The sequence below is a fragment of the Athene noctua genome, chromosome 1 (genome assembly GCF_965140245.1).
Source record: "Athene noctua chromosome 1, bAthNoc1.hap1.1, whole genome shotgun sequence".
Classification (NCBI taxonomy): Eukaryota; Metazoa; Chordata; class Aves; order Strigiformes; family Strigidae; genus Athene; species Athene noctua.
Window position 1 is genome coordinate 245,519,898 of NC_134037.1, and position 12,089 is coordinate 245,531,986.

The 12,089-nt window shown below is 36.9% G+C and overlaps 1 protein-coding gene across 6 annotated transcripts in view; it reads right to left on the reverse strand.

Moving 5' to 3' along the window:
- Positions 1-2,060: 2,060 nt before the first annotated feature.
- Positions 2,061-12,089, reverse strand: part of IFT88 (intraflagellar transport 88) — a 50,836-nt gene continuing 40,807 nt past the window's right edge. For 5 of the 6 annotated variants that reach the window (XM_074932148.1, XM_074932113.1, XM_074932120.1 and 2 more), the window contains 3 exons: positions 11,462-11,522; positions 3,007-3,102; positions 2,061-2,314 (listed from right to left, as the gene is read on the reverse strand). In XM_074932148.1, the coding sequence (XP_074788249.1) occupies positions 2,193-2,314; positions 3,007-3,102; positions 11,462-11,522 (279 nt within the window). In that variant the 3' untranslated portion in view covers positions 2,061-2,192. Of the gene's footprint in view, positions 2,315-3,006; positions 3,103-3,176; positions 3,194-11,461; positions 11,523-12,089 lie in introns of all 6 variants that reach the window. The other variant, XM_074932106.1, reaches the window with a different exon arrangement.

A 12,089-nucleotide genomic window follows, 5' to 3' on the forward strand; every position in this document is an offset into this window, starting at 1 on the left:
GCATCCTGGAGGTCCAGGTCTTCCAAGACTGTAAACCTGACAGAAAAGAACTGCTGTGATACCCAGGAAAATGTCATCCCATGACCAAAGCAGTAGATAAAGCAGTACTGAAGTACAGGCAAGACAAAGCTGGTTCTCAAGTGTGACCATAAGGTTCAGTCATCTGTCCAAGTCCTTCTCTGAAGATTGTTCAGTTTGACTGCCTTTCCATCTCCCCTCCTTTGTCTTGCTGGCTGACATTTCACTGGAAATATGAGAACTATACACTGTTGTATTGGGTGTCAGTGCCAAGGTTTTGGCAGTGGTGGGGCTGCAGGGGTGGCCTTGGTGAAGAGGTCAGGGCTGCCCCGTGCCAGAGACAGCAAGTTCCTGCCAGCTCTACAATGGACCCAGAATATACCCAACTGACAACAGTACACAGATTCTGTGCTGACAGGCGTGCACTGACTTTGGGCGGTTGTCAAGGAGTGGAGAAAAGGAAAATGGTAAAGTCTGCAGTGAAGCTGGGGATTCACCAAGAACAAGAGAGGCAACATGTTTATGTATTTCTCATGCTAAAAGACACAGGAGGTCTCCTCAGCCGAGTTGAACAGTCAAAAAGCCAAAGACTGCTCTGGCATGTTAGCATCACAGTGTGGTATCCAAGCTCTTCAGCCACATAAGCCATCCATTCGTTCCCTTCCTGTCCCTAGCTGCAGCAGATGAGGTCATCTTTTTGTCCTTTCTGTCCTGCTGCTAAGTAAAGTTCTCTAACTGCAGCACAGGAAAGACTTGCAGAAATAAGACAGGTGGCATCCACTTACTTCTCACACTCATCTCCATCCTCTAGAAGGACCAGCCCCCAGGGCTTACTGTGTCTTTCTTTATTGGTGAGCTCCGCAGGATGTTCCATAAACCGCAGTGAATGTTCTCTGCTTGTACCACCAAGCGGCAGCGGGTGCAGTCCTAGACCGAGGGCTGCACCGGTATCGTGGGAGACGCGTTACGTGTGAAGCGGTTCGTTAACGTGCCATAAACCCCACAGGACTGCATTCCTACAACTCTGCCATTACAGAGTGCTTCTGACCACTTGCAGAGACATCTTATGAGACCGGGCAGAGGTTTTTAAAACCTGAAAAGAACATTTCATGAAGATATGAAGACAGATTTCCGGTGTTGGGAAACAGTCTAAGCACCAGCATTGAGAATGAGCATTGGGAATTTCAGAAGCCTGAATCCCTGCATTTCAAAGTGCAATAGCCAAAGTCTAGTGATTAAACCAAATTCACACTAATGTTTTAAAAACAAGTCCCTGCCACTCCAGTGTACCAGCTTTGCAAGTATTTGTTAGGAAATTCTGAACACCTGAGTAATATTTTTATCTCTGAAAAGTGGTATAAATTAGAACCCTCATGTTCCTATTTAATATGTCTCAGTGACTTCAGATTAAATGTTCAGTTCATAAGCAAAATGATTTCTGTAACTAGCATCTTTGTACATACTCAACCTAGGCTATAGAAAGCTACCTCTGTGACAGTGCCACAGTCACCAACATAAGATTCAAAAGCTGAAATCTAATTAGCGATTCTGAACAAACTAGACTGAAATCCTGCCCACTGACCCTTAGAAATAAAAAAATAAACCCCTCATCTTTGTAATTGCAAAAATACCTAAGAGGTTGCCAAGAGACTGCAAAATGGCCTTAGTTCAGCTAAGTATAGACTAAAATTAAGATGCTTTCTTCAGTATCAGTATTAAATGCTTTGCTGAATTGGGGCCTTAAAGATGACCAAGGTCATATTCAACATTTTCAGAAAGTCAATTCACAGGCCTTAAATTCTGGCTTTGGATGAAGGATATGCGAATTTCAATTTTATAACATTGCTTTGAGGTATTTCACATTGAAAGGTGGTATTTTAGAGGCTGCTGTGTTTCATATTATCATTGGACATATCTCGGAAAGCAAAAGCTTTTACATTTGACAGAGTCTGCAATGCGTTTGAATATCTGTATAGTTTTTACGCATGAGTAAAATAACCTCAGCATTATTTTTGAAAAACAATTATAAAAGGCACTGCAACTTCAAATCCATGTTTTTAATACCATATATCCAAAGTATTTCACAAATATCAAAATCCACTACAAAATCAGTACGATGAAAGTTTTTCTGCTAAAACTTTTAAAAGAAGAAAAAACTAAGAGTGGGTCATATGCTATTCTGGAAGCAAATCCTCTCCTAGTTCTTCATCAGCAAAGTCATCTTCGTCAGTTCTTTTTCTTGCTGCAGTTTTTGGTCTTTCGGCTTGTGGGCCAAGTGGATCTATGTAGGAGGCATCTAGGGTTTAAATAAATAAATTTGAAACAGTTACCTGCAAGTAATTTTAAGCTTTGTTTCAAATATATACTATCAAACACAAGAGAGGGTTTTAGCATTACACATATCTGTAAGGTGTCGTTGAAAGGACTAGAAAGAGCATATGAACACCAAACCAGAACAAGATACTGCACTCAGGAACCGAGGCATGGCACAAGAGCAAAGTACCCGAGTGCTAGCAATAGAAGCTTTATTTTTAACTTCTTTTTTAAAAATAAATTTCTTTTTATTTTATTACAGTCATTAAGGGAGAAAAAGACCACAAAAAAAGTGCATGAAACAGCAAGACTGATGAGTTGGTCAAGGAAGAGCATTTTAGGAAGTAGCATATTCCACATGGATTTGGGTTTTTAAATCCCTCTGAAAATGCAGGCTTAGTGAAGAACTTATGACTGCAGAACCACAAGAACATCTAAAGGATGCAGCATACAGATACTGAAAGTAATAAATATTCACATGGGCCACATCTCTTAATAATTACAATTACTTTATGAGCCCGAACAATGGAAGCTAAAGCCATTCTTCATATTTATTTCACGAAGAAAATGTTTTCTTAATTGTCTACTTTTACATGCTCTTCCAATAGCTTATTTTTCCCATCTCCCCTCTTTTTGAAGGCCAGGAAAGTGAGAAGATATAAGATGCCCACTTGCCTATTTCTTTACTGCTGCTACTTTCATAGGGTTCACTTGTTCCAGGCAAAGCTTTTAGTCTGGCACTCAGTCTTTCCCCTTTCGTACCACCACTCTCTGGAGAAAAGAAAAAAAAGTTGAAGATCAATAACATGCTGTTATGTTCTGTGAAATCATGATACAAGAACAACATAAATTCGGCTACTATCTGTCAAACAAGATTTGGATGAAACCATCTTTTCATGATGGATATAGTACTCATTTGTAAGCATGGTCATTAAAACACAATGGACACTGTGTCCACACATGTGTGTGTTTTAATTTTAAATATATATATATATATATATATATATACACACAGCCTTATTTACTTTGGAGTAAACACATTAAAATATTTTTGCTTCAGATGCTGACATTTCCGTTGCTTATAAATTAGTCACATATTGGAGTTAAAATAAGCATGATAAATATAAACACTGTCACAATGTATATGTACATTTCATATGTCTGTGTGCATACTAATACATTAGTATGATCCACCTGTTCAATACTGTCAAGTTTAAATACAACACTAACTTTGCTTTTAATTTAAAGAGTATATTTGGCATGTGCTGTCTGCATGGCAGGCAGGCACAGTTCATGTATACAGACCATCCCAGCCCTGCATCTCTCTGTAAACACTGTGCTGGCAGCTCAGTTTGCAGCGGGGCCCCAAGGAATGTGTCGGCTCCGAGGGCTGCCTCGTGCCCAGACAACGTCAGATTAACATTCTCTTGCCACAGCAGTATTCCAGACACTTTAAATATTCTGTTCGCCTCTGAATCTCTTTTTCACATTCGTGGCAAGCTTTGAATCTCGTCTGCTACAACGAATTTTTATGCGATTTTTTTCTCCTAAGAGAAAACGTTTTATGTTTGGCTTGGTGTAGTTACAAGGCAGGACATGCCATGCAACCAAATACAAACATGCTCATTTACAACACAAAACAATGCTGTTATTAGAAGTCCTCCATCTGTAAGGAGCAAAAATGGGTTTCATTCAGCAAACATTAATTACAAAGTGTGGACTTGGCAACACACTTCCATTGTCTTATTTACTATAAATGTCCTTTTTACAAATATTGTTACTATTAAAAAAAAAATCCCACCAAAAAAACTTCCACAAAGATGACAGACCTTTATTTCTCTATAAATACTACTTCAGACTTCATTTTACTCAGCCCTGAATTGGAAGACAATGTCTCTGCTCCGAGAAGGATCTAATACATACAATCACATATCAAACAGTTAATATGTTTACAAGACGCAGCTTACAGCTGAAACTTCAAAGCAAGGAAAATCTATTTTAATGTACATCAACCTTCCTTGGATCAATTCTCACTGACAGGTTTCATGAAAGAAGTGAATGCTTAAGAAAGGGTTTGGAGAAACTGAAAGAAATCAATGGGTTTGACTGGGGGGTGGGGGCTCAACACTGAAATTACTAAAGGGCTGTCTCTTAATTTCAGTGGGCTTTGGACAGGCCTGCACAGCAAGGAGGTGAGTGCTGAGCTTCAAAGATGTTGTGTGGATGAAAACATTCTGAAGACAGTTTAGAGAAGAATATAAAACGTTTAACAGGGAGAGAAAGCGTAGGACAGGAGTAGGCACAAAGTCTTGTGTGATAGAAAACAAGTGAATAAAGTTGGAAGAAGCAGTAAGGAGATGCACAGACAGGAACAATACAGTAGAAACTACACTAGGGGAAGACTGAACTAGTCAAAGAAACTCCATAGGTTTAATTGGTTGGTTCCAGAAAGGAGGAACGGGCTGTAATGAAAATAAAAGAGGAAGATGGCAGCATATCAAAGGTTTTCAAGTGGGAAGGAGGAAAACACATGCGTTCTAATGATACTACCAGCGGAAGGTGAAAGATTTTCTATTAACTTAAAAGAAAAGAAAGGATGGTAGACAAACCAAAACAGCTGGGATAAACATAATACCCACAAGTTACCTGTACATCTTACTGCCCTAAAATAAACAGTTGAAAACAGAAGCTTTCTTGGACATCCTAGGACCCTTAAGTCTTATTAGGGCTACCTCCAAAAATGGAATGAAACAATAAATCCTAGCCTCCAAAAATCTGTAAATCAAGCATGTGTTTGGGGAAAGGGGGCAGTTCTTCATATTTAATAATGGACTGATTAATTTATTTCCCAATAACTTGTTCAGTCTTCCCTTGAGCCCCTTTAAAATTTTTGCGTCCATAATAACATGAGATAGAGAGTTCCACCTTTCATTTACCCTGAACCTACCGACCTAGTCCCACCTTGCCACAGAAGAAGAGATCTGCCAGAAGTTTAAATCTCATCTTGAAATGACTTTTTATAGTTCTGTTTGCAGATAAATCACTGTGTGTTTTTATTCAGTATACATACATACATACATAATTTGGCTAATGTATAAAGGAATATAAACTTGCAATGTAGACTTCAGGATTTTGGTATCCTATAGTGAAGAGAACTTCAGGGGAGGAATTGTTTTTAAAGCATTTTATCACAGACATGCATACTTTTGGGAGGTGAGTTTTACAGTTTCTACACACTATTTCCTGCCCCTACTCCACCAAAACAGGAAGATTTTAAACGTATTTCAGTTACTGAATTATGGGAATGAAATTAACTTTCAGTAAAGTAATACACAGAAGAAAACAAAGCTAACATTGGCACAAAGGATAATAAAAACTATGGATAAGAATTTTTTTGTAGTTTACTAATAGTGTTTCTCTACTGCACTTGCAATCAAAGGACTACAGGTAGACGTTTCTCAAACTACAAATTTATTCTATCTGCATGACTCTAGTAACTGTAGAAACACATGCTCCTAACTAAAGTTTTTGAGTAATGGAAGGCCACTGCTGAACTAAACTGCTCTCTGTAATTAAGGAAACCTTCACTGCAATTAATACATGCTGCTTATTTATCTACTTCTTGTGCTTTTATTTATAAAGTATGTTATTACTGTAGTTCACACGGAGGCCATCCCAGTGTACTCACTCTACGTTGATAAAGTGGATGCATACACATAAACTGAGTGCAGGAACATGGCTCCAGATTTCAGTTGAAAAGGCAACAGTAACTGATTGAGAAAAGCTGGTCAATGTATTTTAAAAATCTGATTTATAAATATATTCAACCTGTAAATTTATTATACCTGAGCCTTGGATTATCATGCTGACATTATCTTCCCTCACAGGCTGTGTTCAATAGCCTTATCTGGGAACTATGCATATAAAGACATAAATAATATACTCTGCACACTGATATCTTTTACAGTGCATTCCTTCTTCTCCTATGTTTAAGTCATGCCCACAATGTTCTGTTTAGGATATTTAAATTATTGTGTTACAAGTACAATATGTTCTGTTCACTGAGATTTTTTCAACTTCTTACAAAAACTAATTTGAACTAACTCCTCCACATACAATTTGGAAGAAAAAAAAAAAAGAATCAAAGTATAAAACTTTTAAAAAATGGTTAATTTTATATGGCAGGATAAGGAATAAAGCAACAAACTGCAAAAGTAATCCTATTTTGGAATAATCCTATTCTAAGTAGTGATATCTAGCAGAAAAGATTCTAAATCTTTTTAAGTGTTTATGTACTTCCTACTTACCAAGATATCTGTGTGCATATCACTTCAATCCATAAAATCCATGATATTTATTTTTTAAAGGAATCTCACTAGTTGCAGTTACAGTGAGACGACTACTGTAACAGAAATTCCTGCATTATCACAAAGGACATAAATTAGAATTTTTAGTACCATTTTACTCCTCAGGAAAAGATATCAAAGAGTAAGGTTATTTGGTATTCTATCTCCTCTGTAAAATGTTTAGGTAACAAAGTCCATAGTGGGCTAATGTGTTTAAAGACTACAAATACACCAAATCCAGAATGTGTTTAAATGCAGCTCTGCGATGTTTGGAATGAAGACACCATCTTCAGAGAAGAGAGGGCTTTGCTTTGGTTTGACCAAAGAGAACAGTAAGTTCAGCGTAGAAGGTAGAATATTATATTAAAACTAAGAAACAGCATGGGAAGTAGATGCAATGTTTAACTCCACTGCAGTTCATTTTGATTTGAAATTCTGTCAAATGAAAATTGTTTATGGTGTGTCAGTTCAGCTAACTTGTTAGCTGAGTTCAGATGCAGAAATCAGATTAAGATGTTTTCTTCATTCAGGTATTTTCCCTGTTTATTTAAAAAACCCTCTTTTTTTTCCACACACGTCCAGTGGAACCATCCCACAACAATTTGTAATTAATGAGGCATTAACAGGCACACAAGCCTAGAAAATGTAAGTGATCGTGAAGTTCTGGCTGCAGGGTAACAAAAGAATTCTCTTGCCTTTATCACAGTCAAGACTATTTGGGATGCTTATAGCCCTAACATCTATAATGTGCCTCCATACAGTGGGAGGACATCCCTATGGGCTAGTAAATGGTGTTTGAATATAGGCTGTTTGTTTGGGATGGACAAACCCATTTCTCAACTGACATTGTCACAGGTGAAATGAAAATGAGAAAAGATACTTAAATTATTCTTACATGGTTTCCATCCCAAATTCATCTGGACAGGCTTGGGTAAGAAGGAGAATGCAAAGGGCTCAGCCTTTCATCTTCTGAATTCAACACTGCTTCTTTGGGCTCCTATCCGAGACTGCATGGCTCCTCTCATCCAGTATAAAACTCCCCTCTCATCCAGTACAAAACTCCCCATTCAGAGAGCAGGGCAGATGCAGACACCGAGTAAACACTGCTATGGTAATATATTCCTTAAAGTCATGCTTTCCCTTATCTGTGAAAGGCCTTATGCTATTTAACAGTAAAAATCTCTTAGGGTAGTCAAAACCACAGTGTCCTAACTCCCAAATTCTGGATGTCACTATCACATCTCTGCAAAACACAAAAAAGTGAGTATGAAAACAAGAAAAGATTGTTGAAAAGGAAATCTTTGAGAATTGCCTAAACTCAGATGTACTATTAGCTCCCTCCAGGGTTTTGTGTGTTTTGTTTTGTTTTTTTTTCTTTTTTTCTTTTTCTCTTTCTCATTTTTAAATTAAAAAATAATTTTAAGGGAGTGTACCAATGTCATCTGCTTCCAACATGAATCAAAAAGATTGAAAATCATAAATCTGATAATTGTGTGGAGAAGTAAATTTCACTCTTTATAATAAGAGTGAACAGTGTGTTCAATTTTGGGTAGGCATTTTAGATTTAATGCTTATCCTTCTTGTGAGACAAGAGCAGACTTTAATTGACACCGATATAGATGTCAGTTTTCTTGGTCTCCATTTTTCTGTTCTGTCTACCATCCATGCATACACTAATCATATTCTTCAAATTATGCTTTGGTGCATCCTATGCACCTTTTGTTTTAATTTATATTGGCTAAGTAGTAGGTGTCCTATGAAGTACAAACCCTCCTGATCTAGTTCTCTTTCCTCTTAATTTTCTCTTCAAAAGCAATTTTAGATCATATTTTCTAAGACAAGGAAGCCTGAATTATTAATACTCCTAATATAAATAACTACATAGGAACAAAATACTCGGGTGGGGGGCTTAATAAATCTTTTAAGAATGCCAGCAAGTATGGAGACAGTGAGCTGGTAAGAGGAAAGAAATAAAACATACCTCATACCTAAAATATTTGGAATGTATACACACTTCATTTAGATAGTAAGTACTTTAATTTAGCTAATAAGGACTAAACTAAGGAGGATTCCATGCTTCACTGGGTTCAGTAATGACAGCAAATCCCTCATACAGTGTAGGAAAATGGTCCATTTTGGTCTCGGCAACACCACTGGAAAAGACTAATCTTAAAATGTATACAAATGTTTCTTTTATTATTTTGAAGCCATTAATTTATCAAAAGTGTGCTAAGGTTCTGAAATAAAATAACCCATATTTATATTTCATATGTGTCTTCACACAGGCCATGTACAGAAATTTATTAAAATGCAAAATACAGAGTCATAGCCCAGGTGAATAATGCCAATCATTGGACAAAATCTCTCAGTCATCCTCAGTATAAGGTAGGCAAACTGCTACACAGACCTTAACATCTGTTGCTGTGAATGTGCAGTTTCTTCACTGATAAGGTTCCCTAGAGCCAACACTACTACTTAAAAAAATGTGTAATGCCTTTGACTCCTTCTAAAAACACATAAGTAGTACATCTCACCACAACTTTTAATTAGGAATCCCAGCAGAAAGTTAACTCCAGGCTCAATACAGAACCTTCTTTGTACCTCTGCTTGTTTGCTGAGTCATTTCCAGAAAGTTTGGTCCTTTGGCACTGAATTTAACAGAAACTTCTCAAACATACTTTTACGCAGACTTGTTCCCAAACTCTTTTTTTCCATTCCTTCATGAATTTGACATATCTTGAGCAACAATCTAAGAACTATTGATAGGACAAATTCCAGGTCAATTCTGACCCTGCTTACCCTCTCATCCTCTTTATGTTAGCATCCTAAATGTTTGCATTTGCTCTTCTCCAGTTACTTTGGTTCTGGGGGGAAAGAGTAATGCCTTGGAATTACCAGAGCCTGCAGTCAAAGTTCCTCTTGTGTTCAACTTTGGAGGGGAGGGGAAGGGATTTTTAATTTTTAAATTTTTTTTTAAAAAAGACTTTCCGTAGATACTGCTGTGTTTAAAAGAATCACTGACAAACTGGTAGTTTAGGGGATTAACACTGGCTTAGCATCCTTCCAGCTTGATAATTATTTATATCCTTTTTTGCTAAATTACTGACTCACTCTCTCCCGATATAACATACTTTTTCACTAATGAGAATAGTGATAATTATAAAATGTAGCTGTAAGAAAATAGACCCTTTGTGCCATTTTCCTACTTGCCTGATGCAATGTTTTGCACAGCTGTAAATACGTTTGCCTGCTACCAATGCTGCTCTTCATTTCTGTTCATTATAAGTCAAAGTGGATCCTCACTTTATGACAGAAAAAAGGTCCTGATGCTGTCTCACGCTGCTGTTTTGCTGGCACACCCCAGCTGGCTGCCTGATCATAGGGCTTATGTAACAAAGGAGCGTCCAGAAAGGTTTCCATCCCTCTCTGTTACCAAAATAAGGAATTTCACCCCAAGAATTACTTTGGCCTGAGGCCCAGAGCAGGTAAAATTCAATCCTAGGTGAATGGTGTTTTTTCTACATATCAAGAAATGATTTAAAAGCTTCTCTAGTGAAACTGCTGAGCTGAAAAAGGAATAAGATTTCTCTAAGCATCCAATACTCATTCTTAACCCTTAAAGAACCCAAGAGAGCAGTCTTCATAAATGTAACAGCATTCTAAGTTGATTTTAAGATTACACTAGTAATTTCCATTACTTTTCTGACCTTACAGAATTGGATAAATGCAGTAAAGTGCCTGCTATGTAGGTGGAGGAATAGAATTGCCAAATAAGAAAAAAAAAAATCCATAAATTATTTCTCTGTAAAAGGAAAGGAAGTGGCAAGAGTTTATAGGGGCTATCTTTTTATGAGACCAACTGATACAAAGATAAACCAAAAGCAGAATACAAAGAAACCATTTCCTTTTTGAGTCAACATAGGTTTTGGTTTCTTTCCAGGTGGCTGAAGGAACCTGAAGCTTGCTAGTTTCCTTAGAGCAGCAGCAGGGAACAGTTAGGTTTAACATTACCAACATTTCATGGATTTAATAATGGGAGGGAAAAATCATTAGCTCTGCAATATACAGACTACCTAGTGCAGAAAAGACAAAGCAGGTCAGTTTCCAGACTTATTTTGCTAAGAGTTTTACATGTATGAAAGTCAGCATTGTAAATCTATAGGAGCAGAGAGACTTAGTAGCCAGAGAGTAAGCTTTCCTCTGTGGAAAACTCTAGGACTTCAACTCCACTATACTGGAAAAAGAGGAAGAAGGAGCTCAAAGACAGCACAGGTGTCTTCTCCTTATTAGGGAGCTGGCTGCACAAAATAGACTCTTGAACTTGTAACAAACGCCTAATGTAATAGACTAGATTGTGGGGACAAAATTCCCTTTTGTCTATGTTAAATAAAGTCACAATGAATTCCCGTTTTTTACGTCTTACGTGTTCTGTTTTGTTATAATAAATGATTCTTTACAGTAAATATTCCAAAGTTAATGGGATAAAAATGTTCAAGTGCACAATACTGAGAACAAGTAGAAATTTAGCTTTAGGAATACACTGAAATCTGTATATAAAGCACAAATGTTAGATCAAGTCCATGCTACTATACTGGTTGAAGTTTCACACCGCAATGAGATAATCAAGAAGTATGAAACAAAATTTGTGAAGTAATTGCATATTACTCAATGCATATTTGTGTGCATTTTGAAATGTAAGGTGGTTTTACAAACACTTTAAGAAAAACTATTTTCTTTAGGATCCTGACAAATCTGATATGTAAGCAGTGGCATTAAGTACTTACCACCACCAGTGTTTCCTTCTCTGCGGCTACGTGCACTGCCATCTCTGCCAGATTTAATGCGCTAGAGAACAGTGAAAAAAGTTTGAAATAACAGAACAAAAACCCCATTTAGTAATATACATTAGAAATAATTGTTGAAAACTCAACTTTACTTATTAATAAAAGAGTAGAAGAACATGAAACTAGGCTTACTATAGTGTAACTAATAAACCTTGTTTTTTCAATGCACAAAATTGTCCTTAAAATCAGTGTTAAATCCAATGTTTATATAAAACAACTTCTATGAAATTCAAACAGAGTATCTCAACAAATTATTTTTCTTCAGATAAAATTTATACAAGGAATGTACATAAAAATAGTTCAGATGTACCTTTGTAAAGTACAGCTGAAAAAACAGGCAACACAGCCCTTCTTGCACAAGTTCAAAGTAGGCTCTGCCTATTAACGTCTTGTAAATCCCACAAGCATTTTATTATTGTAAAGATTCAAGGGGGGGAAGTAGGGAAATCTATAAAAAGAACTATTCACCCCATAGATCTTAAATTTTGAATACTTGGCACAGCACAGTACTTCACAGCAAAATTTAATTTGCAATTGAGTGTTAAATGCAAGATAAAGGTGAAGGTAA